Source organism: Podarcis pityusensis (genome assembly GCF_964106645.2).
Source record: "Podarcis pityusensis genome assembly, chromosome: 1".
Classification (NCBI taxonomy): domain Eukaryota; kingdom Metazoa; phylum Chordata; class Lepidosauria; order Squamata; family Lacertidae; genus Podarcis; species Podarcis pityusensis.
The window spans coordinates 76,318,729-76,339,536 of NC_138028.1; the positions used below are offsets into that span (position 1 = coordinate 76,318,729).

The 20,808-nt window shown below is 39.6% G+C and overlaps 1 protein-coding gene across 4 annotated transcripts in view; it reads left to right on the top strand.

The window, feature by feature from the left end:
- The window catches only part of TOLLIP (toll interacting protein), a 35,799-nt gene that overhangs the window by 1,096 nt on the left and 13,895 nt on the right, over positions 1 to 20,808 (top strand). For all 4 annotated transcript variants that reach the window (XM_080999746.1, XM_080999743.1, XM_080999744.1 and 1 more), the window contains exons 2-5: positions 15,763 to 15,912; positions 16,858 to 17,040; positions 19,041 to 19,193; positions 20,619 to 20,709. In XM_080999746.1, the coding sequence (XP_080855872.1) occupies positions 15,874 to 15,912; positions 16,858 to 17,040; positions 19,041 to 19,193; positions 20,619 to 20,709 (466 nt within the window). In that variant the 5' untranslated portion in view covers positions 15,763 to 15,873. The remainder of the gene's footprint in view (positions 1 to 15,762; positions 15,913 to 16,857; positions 17,041 to 19,040; positions 19,194 to 20,618; positions 20,710 to 20,808) is intronic.

Below are 20,808 nucleotides of genomic sequence, written 5' to 3' on the forward strand. Positions count from 1 at the left end.
GCTGAGCTTTTTAAACAGAGTGGCTTCGTGGAAGGCTCCAAAGGAATCTGTTATGTTTGTGAATGTAGGTCTGTATTTGTGCAAAAGGACACGTGGATTTTGCTGTAAGGGAGCTTTATTTATTCTGACATACACGTCAGAAGTGGATGAGCATCCTGAAAGCTTGTGTTACAAGGTCTGCATACCGGTACTGGCTTTCCCCTTTGCAGAAGATTTAACACAAACATATTAAGTACTACCAATTGCAAATTATAGTCTTCCTCCTTAAAAAAAAAAGTAACCAGGAAGAATGGTTTAACATTCAAACGTTTTAAATAAATACATAATAAATTAAGTTAAAAAAACATTTTTGAATAAGTTTTGGCCTGTAACCTATAGGACATTTCGTTACATAGTGAATACATAGTATGTGAATTGGCCTTTGCCCATGTACACAATGAAGTACTTCTATCTTTGCTTCCACAGGCATTTGGGAAGTTGTGGCTTGACAAAATACTTAAGATGATAGAGGCTAGTCAGCCATCTTCTGTTTTCTATCAGTCCTGTTTTCTTGTAGATCTCTGATTTGCTCCTTGATTTTCTTTCTAATTCTTATCTGCGCCCGGGAGTTAGCACTAAAGGGGCTTGTATTTGCATGTTGGCTGATTTGACATTTTTGAAATTACAGGAAATTATATACAAATGAAGTGCAAATAAAATCACATAGTAGTGGTTATACAGCAATACATACATATATTCTTTAGGGGTGTTTGTGAGAATACAGCATTTTAGTATTTTTATTTTTTCCATTGATATCAGTATTGTTAATGTCTGGAGCCAAAATAATCTTTTAATAATCCCTCCCACTTTGCAGTTTTTCCTTGTAGAAGACCTGCTTGCCTTGCATTTCCTCTCCAGTATTCAAACCATTGTATTTAGTCTCCTTGGATTACATGATTCTGTATTTGATACAAAAAATTCTAAGACTCTTGTCTGGATCATATTTTCATGTCTTGACAGATTTTTGGTGCAGAGGGAGACTTGAGACAGTGATGCATAAGCATTCTGTTCTGCCAGGTGGCCGCAGTGCCAAAACAAGTACTGCCAGTTCCTCGTATATTTTAGAAGGCAGTTTCTAGAAGTGTAGTGTAACCACATAGCCACTGAAGGATGCTAAAGAGCTAAGTTTTTCTTCTCATTACAAAGCTGTGATGGTGTCTTCTGCCCTAGGGGAAATCTGTATTTAAAAGATGATGTATTTCTGACAGTTCACATATATGAAATTCCAACACATTATTTGTGCTACTCTGGCCACAGTTTTACATTTTTCTTATTGTTTTAATAAAAAATTTATTATTTTTTTTAAATGCCAAAACTGAAATCTTACCACTGTACTGTGTACAGACAACTGTAGAGGGTAAGATTTGTCTGCAGGTCATCTCCCTTGATGAATTATTTCTTGGTGTCGACAGTAGTAGCCATTCAAATACATTGTCAAGAACTGAGCTGTAAATATGATGGGTTTAAACGGTTGTTGTTCACAATAGTTGAACTTGAAGAGGCAAGAAGGTCATAGACTCTGTCTATAAGTCCGCCTGCCCCTGATCAGCTCATGTAGGCTTCTCCTTACAAACAGATAACTGTAGATAATTTTGGCAGCAAATAGCCCCAGATGAAGGATAGCCAATCTGCATTTTTAGGGGTTGCTTTGTTCTCTACACATTAGTCTGAAGGCCAGAACTATGTGACCCATTACAGATAGAATTGGCAGAAAGGCCTTTGTAGATACATCCTTGTAGAGTATTAGATCTGTTAATTTTTGGAAGGCTGATGAATGACTGCTTCCTCCAAGATTACATCAAAACGCAAGTTAGCAGTGACCCATTGCTTTTCCAGAATGTGCATGATAGTGCTGCAATGTAAACTTTGTGGAAAGCAATATATTGTATTCATGACAGTTTCTTCCTTTGTGCATGCTTCCACTTAAGAGAAAACAATCTCTTAACACATTTCCACTAAAACTCAATATAGCATTCCAGGGCACAAATACAGTTGCTTCCACCACTAGTATTACTGTCTACACCTGTTCTTGATGACCCACCCTCAGTTAAAAATTCTTTACCATGGCCCAAATCCTATTGAATTCAGTGAGATTAATATATTGAGTATATACTGTCAAATGCACAAGCCAAAGCGTACATTGCAGGGGGAAAAACAATGACTCAAATTACAAGCTGTGGCTAAGTTCATAATAGTTTTGGTTTACAATATCTCAGTATTACTGCATGGATGTTATCTTGTCTCTTTAAAATGTCATTAGTGTGAGAAGCACACATTAAGATGATTGAGCGGGTGGTTGCTGAACAACTCCAAGCATGCCTGGAGGATGTGGACAATTTGGATCCCTTCCAGTCTGGATTCAGGTCTCATTATGGGACTGAAACTGCCTTGGTCGTGCTGGTTAATGATCTCTGATGGGTCCCCAGGCTAGGGACAGAGGTGAAAGCTGTTTCCTAGTTCTGCTGGATCTCAGTGGCCTTTGATACCATCGGCCATGACATAAAAATAAACTTTGCCCTGTTGTTTAAGCCTCTTTCCTCCCTTCTCCCCTTCTGTGTCTGCATCTCCCTTGTGTCTGTCTCACTTCTCACCTCTATATACTGTAGTTCCATCCTTACTTAAGACATTGTGATATCTCAAAATTACAGTGTTTATCTGGTGATATATCATGATACTGAAAAGCAGATATCGCCCAGCCCTACTTTTTACACAGGTTATTTTTTAATTATTGTTTTAATAAATAATGAAAATAGGCTGGCCATCTTTTAAAAATCTTGTTCTTGGCTAAGGCGGCAGTGTTTTGAGTTCTGTTTTGTTGTATTTTTGTACCTCCCTTTCTTTACATCATAACTTTGTGTTTCAGTTTTTACCTTCTTTATTGTGCGCCATCCTGAGTATGCTGTGGGATGACCTGCAAATGTAATAAAAATGCTATTTTACAGAATTTGAATTGGTGCCATTTCAGAAGGTGTAAAGTATGATACATCTGATCATAGCAGTTCCTTTTAAAACCAGTAGTGCAGCTACAGTGACAGCAAAGGTTTACACTCAATTATCTGGGAGAAATAAGCCAGAGTTTAGTGGGGGTGGCATTCAAATAAGTGTGAGGTTTCAGCTTTATTGCTTGCAAAATTACCACCGGAAAGTGATGGACAACTGAATAATGCATAAACGAATGAGGCATGCCTCAGTATGAATAAGTCTTGAGATTTGCACTGACTTAACACTAACTGGAAGATTCCATTTTATATCCTTTCAAAGCATCACTGGGGGAATTTAATAAAACCTTATTGAACATGTAAGTCTATTCTTTCTTAACTGGAGGAAGGTATTTGCAATTCCTAATATACTAAATCAACTCAGAATTACCTTAAGAGCACAATCCTATGCATGTCTACACAGAAATAAGTCTTAGTGAATTAAATGGGACTTAGTCCCAAAAGTTGTAAAGGATTGCAGACTAAATCTCTAGTCCGGTGTTTTTCAACCAGTGTGCCATGGCACTCTGGGGTGCCTTGAATGATGGTCAGGAGTGCTGCGAGCAACACTGGCCTCTGTCCTTCTTTACTTCTCTCTGATGCCCTCTTGCATCTCTGCCTCCCAAAGGCTTTCACATCTGTTTGTTGCAGCAGCCCTGGCTACAAGCTCCATTGATTAATGGTGCCTCGGGGGCTGGCCAGGAGGTGCTGGTTGCCAGGAGCTGAGGTGGCCTTGGAGTAAGCAGGCAAGGGAGCCCAGCCAGCTAGCCCACCAGCCCTTGCTGTTGGGAATGAACAGACAAGTGGGAGGCAGGCAGGCACTGTGCTGGCCTTTCATTTGTTTGCTGTGTGAAAGGCCTGCCTTGGAGCTGAGTGCCTGGTGCTGAAGGGGAGCCTTTCTGCCACGCAGGTCTGGCAGCACCCGTTGCTGCCTCCCAAGGTAAGGTGTTGCCTCCCGTTCAACTTTGGCTAGTCTCTGGTTGGGTTGGGGGCAACTCAGAGACCAATGGCTGCAGCTGCCCAGAGGACTCCTAAGGAGAGGGGGGAGGAGAGGAAGCTGAGGGAACACGCCACAAGGGAGGGTGTTTGAAAAATGATGAAAGGATGACAGCTCTGCAGGCAAGGGGTGACATAACTGGGCTCCCGAGCCCCACAAGGGTGCCGCAGAAAGAATGTACTTGGTAAAGGAAGCTGTGAACTCAAAAAGGTTGAAAACCTCTGATCTAGTCAATTGGCTAACTTTCACTTGCATTTGACCTTAATCTTGTGCCACCTTCCAATATGGATATATAGCATTAATTTATTTTTGGACCATCTACTCCACCCCACCTGAACTTCACAGGATTTCAGTAGGCAAGGGGTGGGGAGATCTCCAGAATTGTTTAGAATATTCATAGCAATATAACTGCTATGCATTCTTCTTCAAGATTAGATTACCTGCTTCATTTGGGTATCTTCTGTTTACTTCTTGGTTGCCCATCAAATGGCCTAATGACATCGCAGAAAAGCTTCTCCCACCTCCATTTTTTCTCTTGACCATTTGACAAAAGCATGAGATTCATGGCCAAGGCCTCCCTGCGTAAATAATACATAACATTTGCATAGTGCTCCTTGTGTTCATAAGCACTTCATATGCGTTATCTAGTTATAATCCTTACAATGGGTAAGTCACTGTAACCATCCCTACCATAGTGTAGGGTGGGAGAGGGACTTCTCCTGGGATCATATGCATTCCTTAGCCCATCTACACTCTAGGTCAGGCATAGGCAGACTTGGCCCTCCAGATGTTTTTGGCCTACAACTCCCATCATCCCTAGCTAACAGGACCAGTGGTCAGGGATGATGGGAGTTGTTGTTCCAAAACATCTGGAGGGTCAAGTTTGCCTATGCCTGCTCTAGGTACTAGTCTAGACAGTTCATAGCAGAGGTAAGGCTTTACTGAGTGGTCTGTAGGGATGGAGTTCACAGTTATGTGCCCTTTTGTATATTTTCTCATGGTGTTGTTGCATAAACTGTTAGTTCTGGTCCTCAACATAAAATGCATCAGCTCAACCTGCACTTGCATTTTGCAAAAAGGACATACCGTATTTTTCGCCCTATAGGACACACTTTTTCCCCTCCAAAAATGAAGGGGAAATCTGGATGCATCCTATGGGGCGAATGCAGGCTTTCACTGAAGCTTGGAGAGCGAGAGGGGTCGGTGCGCACCGACCCCTCTCCCTCTCCAGGCTTCAGAAACACATCCGCAGGCTAGGCAGCCCTCGCGCCGGGCAGAGCGCTCCTCACGCCGGGCAGACATCCGCAGCGTGTTGGAGCCCTGTGGGAGTTCCCCGCAGGGCTCCCCACGCTGCGGATAGCAGCCTGGCGCGAGGGGCACCCTGAAGCAGAGCGCCCCGCCCGCCAGGCAGACATCCGCAGCGTGGGGAGCCCTGCGGGAGTTCCCTGCAGGGCTCCCCACGTTGCGGATAGCAGCCTGCCGCCCGGCGTGAGGGGCGCCCTGAAGCAGAGCGCCCCGCGCGCCGGACAGACATCGGCCAGCCCCACAAGCTCGGGGGACAGCAGGGAGGCGCAGCGCCGCCACCCCGCTGTTCCTCGACCTGGTTCAGTTTCCCCGACCTGGTTTGGGGGGGGGAAATAAAGGGGGAAAATTTTTCCTTTATTCCCCCACCCCCCCAAAAAACCTAGGTGCGTCCTATGGGACGGAGCGTCCTATGGGACGAAAAATACGGTAATTCACTTCAAGAACTCCTTCAATTTTTTCTATTTGTATTTCCTACTGTTGATCATTGCCCACTATAACGAAGTATCTGTTGGCATGCTCCTGGGGGTATTGTAATTTGTTTGTCTTGTATCTTTGTTCTTATTTAGGTGAAATGCCAATAGAGCAGCACTCCTGTCTCTTTCAGACCACACCAAATTGGGAGGGATAGCTATTGCCACAGAATAGGGATTCACGATTGCCATAACAAATTGGAGAACTGGGCCAAAACTAACAAAATGAATTTCAGTAGGGACAAATGTAAGGCCCTACACTTTGGCAGATTGCCTGTGGGGAGTCCCTTCCAAATCTACAATTTTATGATTCTATTATTTTACAGTTTTCACACTTAAAATCAAGTGTACCTATCTAGGCTTGTTTATAGTACAGTATAAGCTGTTCTGTTTTGGTAACAGGGATGGGTTATGAATTTCTTGTTGATACCCTTGTGGATTGTGAAGTATCTTCACTTACATCCTTTAGCCTTGTAGTGATTTAGTTTCTAGCAGTGAGCAAGAGAATTACTTTGTTTACTTGCAGACTGTTACATTATTTGTTCTAACTCAACCACTGTAACTATAACTTCAGCTTTCATTTTGAAAGTGATTTAAAATGTATCCTATACTCAGAGAAAGTAGTGAAATTTGTCCCCAAATGCCATAAATTAAATCGAACTTTGAAACCCCCAATAAATGTCAGACACTTTTGTAGCCTGGGGGCCTTTGCAAAATCTGTTGCATCTCTTCTGTAGCATAGATAATGTCTTAATGGACAAAAAGCATATCTTAAGATATCAAAAAGATAAAGCAAATTGCTGTACTGGAAACCTCACTGCCCTAAGCCTTATTCTTTATGTAACTAATGCATTTGAAGTAAATCTAGAGAATATTCATACATTTCACATACACACAGTTTGAACCTTAGGACCAGTTCACACAGGACAGTCAGTTTTGGAGTGTGTAGGAGTTCCTTCAGGCTATGGTGGGCTTGCAGAGAGAGTGCTGTTTGCCTTAGCTGGTACCTTCTCATAGCTGTACATGCAGCCACCAGTGATGGTGCTTTAGCAACTGCCACCTTCAAGGAAATAACAATGTCAATACAAGGTATTCATTCATTCAAAAGATATTCCTGTGCAAGTGTAGCATTTCACTTCATGTTAACTCTTAGTTTTTCTCATTTTGTTTTATTGTTGTGGTTATTATTTATTCAATTTGTATACTGCCCTTCATCTGAAGATCCCAGGGCAGTTCACAACAGAAAATCAAAAAATGAGAATACCAGAAACATATTAAAACAAAAACCAAACCAAGAACTCCCCTTCCCACAAACACATATAAAAAGCCATGGAATGTAGGCGTTCCAGACAAGTGGAATAGACCACAGCAGCTCCCCCTCCTCGACCCTCAAGTCTGCCCTGATGCTGCACTGAAGATCCAGGTGGGCACAGCTGCATGAGACCAACTCAACTCTGCTCACCCACACAGGTCACAGTCATACAGACCAGATCAGCCTCCTCATCCACAGTCAAATCATGTATAAATGAGATCTTACTCAGTTGACCTGGCATTCAGCAACAGCAGCTGCAGACCCGAGGACTGACTGAGAGGACAACTCCCCTGGTTAGAAGAGGGGACTGGCACATGGCACAGTCACTAACTGCCACGTGTCTATTACTTAGCCTGTCCTGTCTCCCACAACCCCTACCCTGAATGACTGTGATTGCCCCCCACCCCATTCTTCCCAACTAATCTCTTCCCAGGCACATCCCATGTCTTTCATTTAAAAGCAACAAAACCCCAAATTTAAACCAAGTTAAAAAGTAATTGAAAACCATTTAAAACAACTTGAGTAATAATAATAACAACAAGACCCACTAAGCAATACCCAACCCAAGAGCCCATTCAGATGTCTCAGCTTTTGTACTGCAGTTAGTCTGGGCCATACCCTCCTAGGCTTGGCAGAAGAGGCCTGCAAGGCAGGGAGCAGGTCCCCCAAGACCCACAGCCAATATGGCCTTTGAAGGTATATTGCCTTCAAAGGCAGTTAATCCGACAGCCATTTTTCCTCTACTGTAATGATACTTTTTCCCATTGCTAGGCAAGGACAGTCTGCTTTGTAAATGCATTGTGTGGGAGTTCAGAATTCTTTGAGATCAGTTTGCTTATCTGTAATGGCACTATACTATTTCATGTGGATTTTAGCTTATTTCAAAAAGTATGTGGGGGTTGACAGTGCAAAACTACCCATAAAAAGGCTTATTTTAGAAGAAATAATATGGTCAAAAGATTTTTAAAAATATTGTACAGTATGTTTAAATAACTCGAGTATGTTTGCTCTTCTCTGCAGCTGTGAGTGAATAAATAGTTGAGCTTTGTGGTTCTCGTGAACTGGCTCTAATTAGCATACCAAGCAGATTTTGAGATGGGTATACTCCTTTACGTGCCTTTCTAAACTGTTCTTAAAATAAATACGTGTTGTAGTTTGTGGCTTCATTAACAATCTAGGGTGGCATGAGGGTCTGTAAAATTACATGTATTACAGATAACCCAGTTCAACAAACGTAAGAGATGGAAATACATACAAGATGTTTCTAGTTCTAACTAATAGGTGAGGGAAATGTCTTTCATGTAAATGACAGCACAAATGCTATTTTTACAACTCAAGTAACATAGCTTTGAAAAAAAAACATAGTTCCCTCATGCATTTAAAGTATGAGATTGGAGACATCCAACGTAGACTGCAGGTTTGGAGCCTTAGTACTAATCTATAAATGTCTACTCAGAACCCTACATTCACCAACTGGAGCCGGATGCAGATTTGTGGCAGGGTGGGGGACATACACTTAGAACTGAGCTACAGAGTGTATCGAAGCACATTCTCAATCAAGGAAGTTGTTTTTAGTAGCAGAACTGAGCCATTACACATAAAAATCCATTCTTAGTTTCTCCTCCTCCTCTCCCAAGATTTCTTCACTTCAGCAAACAAATTTAAGGGGGTTCCTTTTTTGTTGCAGTTGTTTAAAGTGATGGGAGATTAAGCTTTTATACTTATGCTGCTAGTCACCCACAGGTAAGGTAATAGAGCCTTGTCTATCTTCTGCCCACCTTGATATAAGGTGCTGCTTTCAGTTCTCTGCAATTTTCAGAGAACTCTGGGGAATCTCTCTGCTGCTGTCCGCCCTGCTGTGCCAGAGGGACAGGGACAGTTTTGCCTGGCGAGTAGATTTATGGAGGCTTAATCTGAAAAGACTTGTAAAGTCTGCTTTTCTAGTTTTTATCTCTGTGCGTTGCTAGACAGGTGCACTCTGTATAATTCCTGCTGCTTTTTGGTTGAAGTTACTGTTTGGTGTTTTGTTTTTTTAAGCATGTATGCATGCTTCAGTTGGAGCTTAGAAAAAACTTGGCTTGAAAGCTCTTTAAAAACAAAGTTCATTGCTCGTATTTAGAACTTCAAAAAAATATGCTGCTGTGCTCTTGTGTTCAGCTAGTGGAGTGAGAAGGCACTCAGCTTTTTAGGATAATAAGTAAATTGTAATTTTAGAAAATAGTAGAGGTATGTGGCTCGGGGGATGTATTAGTAGTCTGTGTTACAGGCACATTCAATAAGTATTAATAGAATTTATATTTCACATAATACTAGCAATGCAGTTGGGGCACTCAATCCAATAAACAGAACCCTCTCAAAATACAGAATAGGATGGTTTTGAGATAATAAGGAAAGAGTTGTAGTGTACAGAAGAGGACTTCTTTTGTGCATCATAGATCCGGTTTTGAATGTGTGCACAAACATAATCAGTATGAAAATAGTTTGGATCATAATATAAGTTAACTAAAGCAACTTTACAGAAACATATTTTCCTACCTGTTCTTTCCTACCCCCATCCCCAACCTGGGCAGCTATCTGGGTAATAATGGTGGCTGGGGCTGAAGAGGTGCTATTCAGGAGGGATGGTCCAAATCAGATAGAAGTCTGCCTGATTTTGGACAATTTCCCCCTCCTTCAGCAGCCTCCTTCAATTAACTTAATGTTAGGCTGTTTAGGATCCAAGCTGTTGTTGTTGTCTTGAATGATCTTACTGTGTTCAAATATTATGTTTGTTTAGTGTTATGCAAAAACAAGTGAAAGTTTTATAAATAAATAAATAAAGGATTCTCCTAAGTTGTATCCTATATCAGTTGTCAAATTCAGAAGATTCAGTTTTGGTTATAATCAAAGATATTGTGGTGTTCAGATTTTGTGCACTTTAACAGTAGCCTATTATTATCATTAAAAATACGCTTATATACACTTCATGTCACAAGTGACTTCAAAGCTATTTACAGTTTAAAAAACACTATAAATCACAGAACAACATTAAGGGAGCAGTAAAAGAAAGGATCAAACCTTAAACCAGTTACATAATGTTGACAACACTCCACTTACTTTATTTATCCTATAATATAAGTTAGTATCACCCCAAGCTTCCAGGTAAGGGAGAGAGATGGAGAGATAGTGACTTGCCTAAAGGTAATTGTAGAGGTAAAATTTGATCCAAAGGTTAACTCCTAGCTCAGGGAGCTATGCAGTTGTGGTGTCCTGCTTCCAGAATGGACTTCAGCTCACACAAACTTCTTCACCCTGCAGCCGTCAGCAACCCCCCAACCAACATTTTGCTGGCACAATATTGGTTTCCACCCTTTGTCTCTTACCCAGTGTACTGTACCAACTCTATAGCACTGTGTACTTTTGGGGCCTTTTGTTGAATTCCTGGTTCTCATTTTTGATAGGGTTCCCTTCCACCCACCTTTTAATATGGATTTTTACTTTTTCCATTGTATTTTTTATAATTGTAAATTAATTATGTTATACATTGTCAATATTGAAGAATCTTAACTTTGATAGACTTTTGTGGTACAACTTCCAAACCGCAGTTTTTGACAAACAGCATCTAGTCTATGAATCTTATGTAGAAGCCAATTTCTTAAGTTGGCTAGCTTGTTTTTGCTTATTAGGAAAATCAGTGTGTGTGTGTGTGTGTGTGTGTGTGTGTGTTAAAGACTATTTGGATTGCTGGGTGGGGGTAACACCATTGGTATTACCATTTTTTGATGGAATTACAAACTTGGTGGATCAGAGAAATGCTGTGGACATAGTGTATCTTGATTTCAGTAAGGCTTTTGAAAAAGTCCCCCATGATATTCTTGTGAGGAAGCTGGTAAAATGTGGGTTGAACAAGGTAACTGTTAGGTGGATTTATAGCTGGTTGACTGACCAAACCCAAAAAGAACTCATTAATGGTTCCTTGTCATCCTGGAAAAAAGTGAAAAGTGGGGTGCTGCAGTGTTCTGTCCTGGGTCTGTTGTTCAACTTGGATGACTTGGATGAAGGAATTGAAGGGATGCTCATCAAATTTGCTGATGACACTAAACTGGGAAGGGTAGCTAAAGCAGCAGAAGACAGAATCAGAATTCAAAATGACCTTAACAGATTGGAGAACTGAGCGCAAGCTAACAAAATGAATTTCAGTAGGGACAGATGTAACTTAGGACGGAAGAACCAGATGCACTAATATAGGATGGGGGACACCTGGCTTACTAGCAGTACATGTGAAAAGGATCTAAGGGTCTTGGTGGACCACAAGCTTAACATGGGTCAACAGTGTGATGCAGCAGCAAAAAAGGCTAATGCTGTTCTGGGCTGCATCAACAGAAGTATAGTGTCCAGATCAAGGGAAGTAATAGTACCACTGTGTTCTGGCTTAGTCAGACCATACTTGGAATACTGTGTCCAGTTCTGGGCACCACAATTTAAGAAGGATGTTGACAAGCTGGAACATGTGCAGACGAGGGCAACCAAGATGATCAAGGGTCTGGAAACTAAACCTTATGAGGAACACTTGAAGGAGCTGGGTATGTTTAGCCTGAAAAATAGAAGACTAAGATGAGATATGATAGCCATGTTCAAATAGCTTAAGGGCTGTCATATGAAGGGGGATCATGCTTGTTTTCTCCTGCTCAGGAAGGTAGGACTCGAACCAATGGCTTCAAGTTGCATGAAAGGAGATTCTGACTAAACATTCTGAAAAACTTTCTGACACTAAGAGCTGTTCATGAGTGGAACAGACTCCCACAAAAGGTGGTGGACTCTCCTTCCTTGGAGGTTTTAAAACAGAGGTTGGATGGCCATCCGTCATGGATGCTTTAGCTGAGATTCCTGCATTGCAGGGGGGCTGGACTAGATGACCCTTGGTGTCCCTTCCAACTTTAAGATTCTGTGATAGTTGTGCCCTATAATTTGTTTTTCTGCCTTGTGTGTAAAACCAATTGAGTGTGCGTTTCATTCTGGTTCTCAAGCATAAATACAAGTTTCCTTGCTGCATACTGATTAAATGTCTGTGCAGTATCGTACAGAGGTTTTACAAGTTACTTCTGTCCTCTCTCTGAAACTGAACTGAGAGGTGAGTAACATGAACAAAGGATGAAAGTTTTTTTAAAGTAGACTTTTCTGCAGAGCAAATGATCATATAAAGCAATTTGGACTTGTTATTTATATAACTTAAGGTGATAATTTTGGTATACTGTGTAACTAAGATAAGACTGTCTTATTTTACAAGTTTGTAACCAGAATAGGTCTTTCCTTGCACAACTTTACAATATATTTTTAAAAATAAATGTTCATTTTATTTTAATTTGATAGGCATTTTTCTTCATCTTTATTCTTAACATTAGTTTCTAGTCTGAAGCATTTGCATATTGTAGGACAGTATTCTTCATTAGCTGAATCATCAGAAAACAAGATGTTCTAGATCCAGCTGTTTGGCAGGCAGTAAAGGGTGATACGGAGTTAATGCAGGACAATTTGTCAGTGGTCTGTTTCCAAGAATGATTCAAAGTGGTGATTTTAACTTTTATTTTTTTTTAAATTTTTATTAAATATTTTTTTTTAATTTTATTAAATATTTTTTTATTAAAGTTTTAAATAACAAAAAAAGAAAAACAACACACACAAAAAACAATACAAGACTTAACAATATAAACACAAAACAATTAAAAACAAACTCTCTTTTCCATTTCCAATTTTAAGTTACTTATTTTCTGGACTTCCTCATACCTCCCTCTTTTGTATTCCAATCCACATTATTTGTCCAGCAGTTTCTTTTCCACTTTTTTAATCCCAATCTTTAATTTAATAAAATGTTATAATATATAACTTCAACTTTTTTTTTAAACCTAATCCTTTAATCTTAATATCATATAACTTTAAAGTTTCCCCTTTTAAAATCAAATTTCCATTTCTTTAAACTTCTTTAATCTTAATCTTTAATCTTAATCTATCCTTAACTTTAACCTGTGCAGCTGGAAACCACTTGTTTTCAGTCCATCAGATTTTAACTTTTAAAGCCCAAGGAGCTTGAGGCCTGGATAGCTTAAGTACCAATCCCCCCCCCCCCCCAAGCCTCCCCATGCATTAAGATCTTTCTTGGAGGCTCTTCTCTGGATACTATAGGTAAGAGATGGTGACTGGAGATATGGCCATTTCAGTAGTGCTGTCCTGACTTTTGATTTTGTCCTTGGTGAAGGTTTATTTAGCACAGGAAAAACTCCTTTCCTGGTTATGATGTTTGCAGTTCTTGCATTATGTGTTATTTTATTATAGTGTTCTAAACTGATTTTATTGCTTGCAAATTTTAACTGGTTTTGTAAATGAGTTGCTCTGGGAATTCTCTGGATTAAAAAATACATATGTTCAGATAAACTTTAGTTTTTCAGACACTTTTCTTGGGACAATGAAAGGCATACTAGTAATGGATGAGGAATTCAATACTATGCTGCTAGTGGTATAGTTGGTCATAGTGTCAATGTTAGCTGCCAGGGGGAAGTTGAGGAAAATCACTTGCAAAAATGTTTCCTTTTAAAGGCAAGAATGCTTTTTCCATTACAGAATCCACAACATATTGAGTTGTCTTTGTATGTTACTTGGGGGTTTTTCATGCTCAGCTGTGATATTCTTGAGACTCTTGAAGGATACTCTTTGTAGGACAGTAGTATTCCTCCTCTTGAAACTTCTTCAGTGCATTTCAGCTCCTACCAGCTGCATTTAATCTTGCTGCGGTCCGGAGGCAGAAGCAGGAGCTGCTGCTTCTGCTAATTAAATTTTATGTTAACTCCTACACTTCAAAGATGTTATCTTGGAGAACATGAGTAGCTCTCTGCCATATTAAAAAACTGTAGCCCAAGGTCTATATATCCCTGGAAACGATGCTATTTATGAAGACATGTATTTGAGTTGAGAATTCTAGGGTAGAGTTGCCATATTTCAGAAAGTAAAAACCAGGGCACCGAAGGTTGTTGAGCTTGCCTGTTACAGTTGTCTTTTGTTAGAATCCCTAACATGTTACCTCATTTAGTATAGCAAAAGACTGGTACAGTGTTAAAGTAGGCTTTACCTATGATCTACAGTTTTAGAACTCTTTGCATTGTGGAATATTAAATAAGCACAGTTTTCTACCTTTCCTTTATGTAAGAATCTTGCTCATGTGGCTACTTCAACCCTTGTTTCTAAATTTACTCTGTAATCAGAATCTTGAATTTCATAAATGTTGGTATGTGGGCATGTCAATGAGCAGAAGTATTGCAGACTAAAGTTTCATATGAAAAAAGGGGTTGAAATTCTGGTGCACATTTGTTTGCATAATTTTCACATAAGTAAACATATACTGTAATCCTTCACTGTATTCCCCCCCCCCCCATAGTAAACACTGTCCCCAAATTGCAGCCACTTACCATTTACAGATTCCTTTCTATAAATAAATGAAAATGGTTGGGGCAAAAAAACCCTACAGTACCAAGTAAAGCAACTGAATATTACAAATGGGAGAACTGACCCAGAGAAGTAGGTAGCTACTTTTCTTTTGAAATATACCACATGTAGCTTTATTTTGGGGACATTTTACTACCTCAAGAAGCATTTGAATTTGGCTTGGGGTAGAAAAATACCCCCTAAAGTTTTCTTACATTACTTTCTTAGTTTCTGTTTACCATGTTGGGGTAAAAAGAGCAAACTTATTGAAACAAGCAGATTATAGTACTCTGCTCCTGTGGCAAAACACAAATACCTTTTTTTGAGACCCAAGCTACATTGTAGGCACACTTTGTTAGAAAATACTCCATAAAATTTTGTATCTGGGTTTTTTATTGGATGACTTATAAAAATTCATCTCATTTTTCTTTCTTCCAATCCTAAAGAGGCATAGCCAGTGCTTTTTCTCTGGGAGTACGCAGGGGTACGCATACCCCTAAACATTTTGTGAATCTACGTTTGGCCTCATTGAGGGGCAATATTTCAATATGAGTAGGAAAATGAGAGTACCCTTAAACATTTTTTTAGAAAAAAAGTACTGGGGATAGCTAACAGTTACTAGCCACGGTTAGATAAATAGTAAAATCAACTAAACTTTATCTTTAGCAGTTAAGGTTGCTATACGTCCAGACTTTCATGGACCTACCCGGAATACTACAGTTGGAAGCAGTGTCCGGGTGGAAATCAGCAACATGTCCAGGAAAATCCAGATGTATGGCAACCCATGCCAGCAGAGTCATTTTTGCCGATTTCCTTTAAAAATTGTTCGAAAATATCAAATATTTTTGTGATCTTGCCCAAAAAGCTCAACCCTGCTTTAGCTCTTCAAATTCTCAAATCAGGTATTTCCCTGTTTCATTGATGTCCTTTTTACCTGGGGCTTGGGAGTCCTAATCATAGTGGTGTCAATTTTCACAATATTTATTATTAAGGATTTTTTCAGATGTCTAAAAGAGTCAGTTTTGCATTAGTTGTATGTGTCTCATAATGCACCCAGTTCTTCTTGGCAACTTATGTTGAAGTGGGGTTACAAAGTAGATAGGGGGATACTAGCGAGTTGTGAGTGAAATATATTTAAAAGGACCAAATAGGAGATTGCAGGGTGGAACAAAGAGGATTATATTTTTGGTTTATGTGTTTCTTGTACAGGTGTATATTGGTGAACTTCCTCAAGATTTCCTTCGCATCACCCCAACTCAGCAACAGCAACAGATCCAATTGGATGCTCAAGCAGCTCAACAATTACAGTACGGAGGAGCAATGGGTACTGTTGGGAGACTGAGCATCACTGTAGTGCAGGTATTTTGAAATGTACATGTTAGATGTGGCACATGTTTACATTTTGTAAATTCCTGGGATGTAGTGCTAAATACAGTGTTGTCATAGTTATTATGCACAGATGCTGACAGTAGCTTTAAAAAGAGTATCACTGGTTCCTGGCTAATAAGCAGTTTGCATTGATCTTGCAGGGTACAACTAACTGCATACAGTTTTCACTTGCTATTTATGTTCAGAATTGCATGATTTCAGTGCATATTAGTGTAATCTTCCTATGAAACCACTCATCATCTACTGTGAAGGCACTATATAGGAACTGAGAGAACATGTGCTCTCCATCAGTAGGGTTTTCATCATCTAACTTCGGACATTTAACATTTTTGTGGTGGTTTTGAAGTGCTTATTTAGAACATGAAAAGTTTTAGTAGCTCTGTGGTGATTTTGGAATAACTGGTTAAATGTAACTGGAAAATATTTAAATGAAAAAACTTCAAAGATTTTGGAGATTCATTATCTAAGGTTATGCTATTTTTGTCTATGTATACCTTGAAAATGAATGCAGACTTTGTTCTCACAGCAAATAAACCCTATGAACACGTAAATCAGTTGCTAACAGATTACAAAAAAGCCCTAAACTAAACTTGTACAAATAAATCAATATGGACATCTTTTTATTATGGCTAGCATTTCTACTTGGACAAAGTAGATCTGTAGTGTTGTGGGCAGAGTGTATTTAAATGGAATCATTGCAGATTTCATTTGAATTGAGGCATTGTAACTCATTGAGCAGAATGCCTTAATTTGAATCTTTATTCAAATCTACTCTGTTTACAAAATTTTACTTCTCAATGGTTGATATCACCATTAATATGCTGATTGCAAGTAAAAAATGTAGACACTTCAGTCTAGGAAGGTGCATGGAAAGCTAATAACAACATTATTAATTTCCTTTGTCTACTTCCTTAGGCAAAATTGGCAAAAAACTATGGCATGACACGCATGGATCCATACTGCAGAATACGACTTGGCTATGCTGTCTATGAAACTCCCACAGCTCACAATGGAGCCAAGAATCCCCGATGGAACAAAGTTATTCAGTGCACTGTTCCACCTGGAGTGGATTCTTTCTATCTGGAAATATTTGACGAGGTAAGAGCGTTTAAAAAAACCCTGATTTGTAAAGAGGTTGGCTTAGGGGAGGAGGGATGTTTGGGGGGCACAATTAATATGAAGTTTCAGTTCATACTAATTGAGAACATTCTCTCTGGGCCTCTACAGTCATTTTTGTTTTTTGCCCTTTATCCTAGGTAGTCTGTATTGAGAGCTGAGCCTAAAAAAAATACGGAACCTTTGTCTGCTTCCTTAAGCAAAATTGGCAAAACACTATGAAATCTGTATCGTTGTGCTTATGGAAGGGCTTTTGATCTCTTCAGTGCCTCTGCCAATCCTGGGGAAAGGAGGGCAGGCAATTGCTTCCAATTCCAATTCCAATTCCCCCATGCAGCCTACTCTGTGCCTCCCAAAATTAGCTCCAGATAGCAACTCTTAACAGAAATTATTTCCCTTTTGCTATAAATGCAAACACTTCATATTATCAGTGCAAAAATATAATGTTTTCTTAAACATAAAAATCAGTTCATGCTTCCATCTGGCAGTTACTTTTTTCTCCCAAACTAGGTAGCTCCTAGTTCTCATGCTGGTAAATCTCCAAGGCAAAGTTTCACTTGCATGAATTAGGTTTATTTACTTTAGAGCATGGGTGAGAAGCCTCTTGCCAAGTTAGGCTTGTCTCGCCTTCCAGTGTAGCCCCACAAGGCTGTTCTCCCTTGGCCACACCACACCCACATGTCACTCACCTGACATCGTTGACTTTGAGTGGGACAGAAAACTGGAGCTGCAAAGAAACAACCAGGAGCCATAGAGTGTTTTCCTGATTACAGTGGTACCTCTGGTTGCGAACGGGATCTGTTCCGGAGCCCCATTCGCAACCTGAAAGGAACGCAACCCATGTCTGCACACACACAGGTTGCGATTCACTGCTTCTGCAGATGCGTGTGACGTCATTTTGCGTGCCTGTGCATGCATGAGCGACGAAACCTGGAAGTAACCCTTTTCGGTACTTCCGGGCCGCCGCAGGACACAACCTGAAAACACGCAACCTGAAGCAAATGTAGCATGAGGGATGACTGTATTCCTCTGTAGCTCTGCCCATCTGTCAAATGTGGTCTACAGGGGCTTGGCCATAATTTGATCTGACCTTGCTGAGAGTGGTTCCCCACTCTTGCTTTAGAGGCTTTAAGTAGCCTAACTGTGTGCATGATTGTAATGTTTGTAAAACAAAATCTTGAGGTTTCAGCCAGTGGTTGAAAAAGCCGATGGCAATTCACACATCCGATATTTTCCCTTATCCTTCTTCTCCCTGTACCTCCCCAAAAGCCACTCTTGAAAGTTGACAGAACTACTAAACATTTGTGAACGGTGTTGCACAAAGCTATAGTAGGAGGGGGAAGGGAAGTAGTTGCTTTTTGCTTTGTAATCATTGGATACAACCCTTGGAATTCCACATCATTTTAAAATCTCCTTATTCAGTTCCTGTTTGTCTATTTAACTTATAATGACAGTAGAAAAAGTTTGGCACTGGTAAGAGTCTTTGGGCCAAATTCAGCTAACTAATCCTGTCAGCGGAAAACCACACAAGGATTTCTGCTGGTGCAACAGGGCTTTCTCCCTGCTTCCCTGCCCCAAATTGACTTGGGAGACTCTCTAGAACACCACACTGGTGGAGAGAGGGCAGATCGTTTCATCAAACAAGCAGAAATGCTTGTGCTGATGGACCTAGGCCTATCTGCTCAGCAATAACTTGAATTGATCCCTTTAATTTTATATTAAATCCACCAGGTTTGAAGAAATGTTACTTTCCAGTTCTTGTGTTTATTTTTCTGTCAATCTTAGTGCTCCAAGTTATCCATGAACCATGGTGTTTCTCCTTATGAGTGGATTAGGAAGGACAATTAGCCTACTTTTGAAGAACAGATGAGAACTTGATTCCATTGAAAGGACAATTATTTTAACTTTAACGTGAAATTTACGTTACGTTTCTGTCCCTTTAAATTCCTCCCCTCATAATTACCTAAATATGTATTTTTCAGCGAGCATTTTCAATGGATGATCGCATTGCTTGGACGCACGTTACTATTCCTGAATCACTGAAACAAGGAAAGGTAGAAGATGAATGGTATAGCCTGAGTGGAAGGCAAGGAGATGACAAAGAAGGAATGATTAATCTGGTCATGTCTTATACGGTAAGTTAATTGACAATAGTTGCTTTAGTGCAGGAGGCAATGAGTTTGCTGATGAAATGGGGCAGAAAGAGGCTTTGTTGGAACCCGAGGCACTGAACTTCTGGAAGTTTCTATATTGAACTACTCAGTCTGTTTGATACATGAAGAGAATAGAGAAGTGAGTAGATAACATGTAAAGGTGTATCAGAATTAACAGAACTGCGTATTGAAAGCCAAGATTAATAGAATTGAATTCATAAAACATGGTCCATAGGGTGTCCTGACTTTTCCTAGAGATACCTTTTCAGCAACTCCTTCCACAAAATCTCCAAATTACCTGGAATTTTTTAATCATACTAATTTTTTGAAATCATTTTTGGAAATTTTGTAACTTACATTTGAAATGTAGAGCAAGTGCATCATGTAACATATTGTATTAAAGCCCATGTAGTTCTGAAGAGATTGGTGTTTTTAGTTTTGATGTATCTCAAACCTGGGCTGAGCCTTTAAGGTTTTTGTGTAGTCCAGCAAAACCAAAATAATTGCAATTTTTTTGAAATTTCGAACCCTCATAACGTGAAAATGGGATGAGATAAAAAAAATTGAGATTTAAACTTAGTTTTGATCATTCAGCAAGTGTACAAAATATTAAGAAAATTGGATGATATGAGGTAAAAAAGTTGGATCACTTAATATAGAATGACCCATTGTGTCCAACTGAAAATACTGTGTGTGTTATGGATAAACCTTTGGGAATATGAATATATAAGGTAATTTTTTTAATGAGAGAGAACAATTATTAATGATGAAGGGCACTGAAGAGAATTTTGCTGATGGCCTTCATGTTTTGTTTCTAAACTGGGGAATGAAATTTTTCTACATGAAAATTTGTAAATTAAGCTTATTCCAGTCTCTCACATTGTGAGAAGTAACAGTATACAAAAAGCAGGGTTTTATCCAGAAGTGGTTTGTCTGTACAATTAATTGTTCACGTACTTGCATAATGTAGCACAATGTCTTCTGTTATCTCTTGCACACCAATTCACAAAGCAGCAGCACTAGTAGAATTTCTTCTTTCACATTTCTGGATCTGGGCCACAGAAATTATTCTGAAGCTCAGTATTCTACCTCTGAAGCTCAGTATTGTACTCTGAGTGAAACCGTGCCTAAACTGCCTGCAATTTATCATAAAAGCATAACTTGATTTGAGCGGATGGAACTCTCTATTTATAGGTTATTATAGTTCCTTTGAAATGTCTTTTAATTCAATGGAACTCGTTTAATTTTCCTGGGATGTGTTGGCACTTACTGACTTGTGCCAAAAAGTTGCTTCCTAACCTTTGTATGGAAGGACTTAAATGGTTTTTGTGCATTTTCTTGCTGTTTTGTTTTGTTCCTAGAATAATTTTCAAATACTCATTTGTTTTGTTATCTTTTGATATCCAGTCCTTACCAGCTGCCATGATGATGCAGCCTCAGCCAGTGGTCCTGATGCCCACAGTGTATCAGCAAGGAGTTGGATATGTGCCTATAGCAGGTATGTTACTCCTTTTTCTTTTTAATTTGAGCTTTGAAAAACAAGTCTCTTGGAAATTGCTAATTTAAGACCAGAGGCAGAGACAAGCTCTGTTCTTTG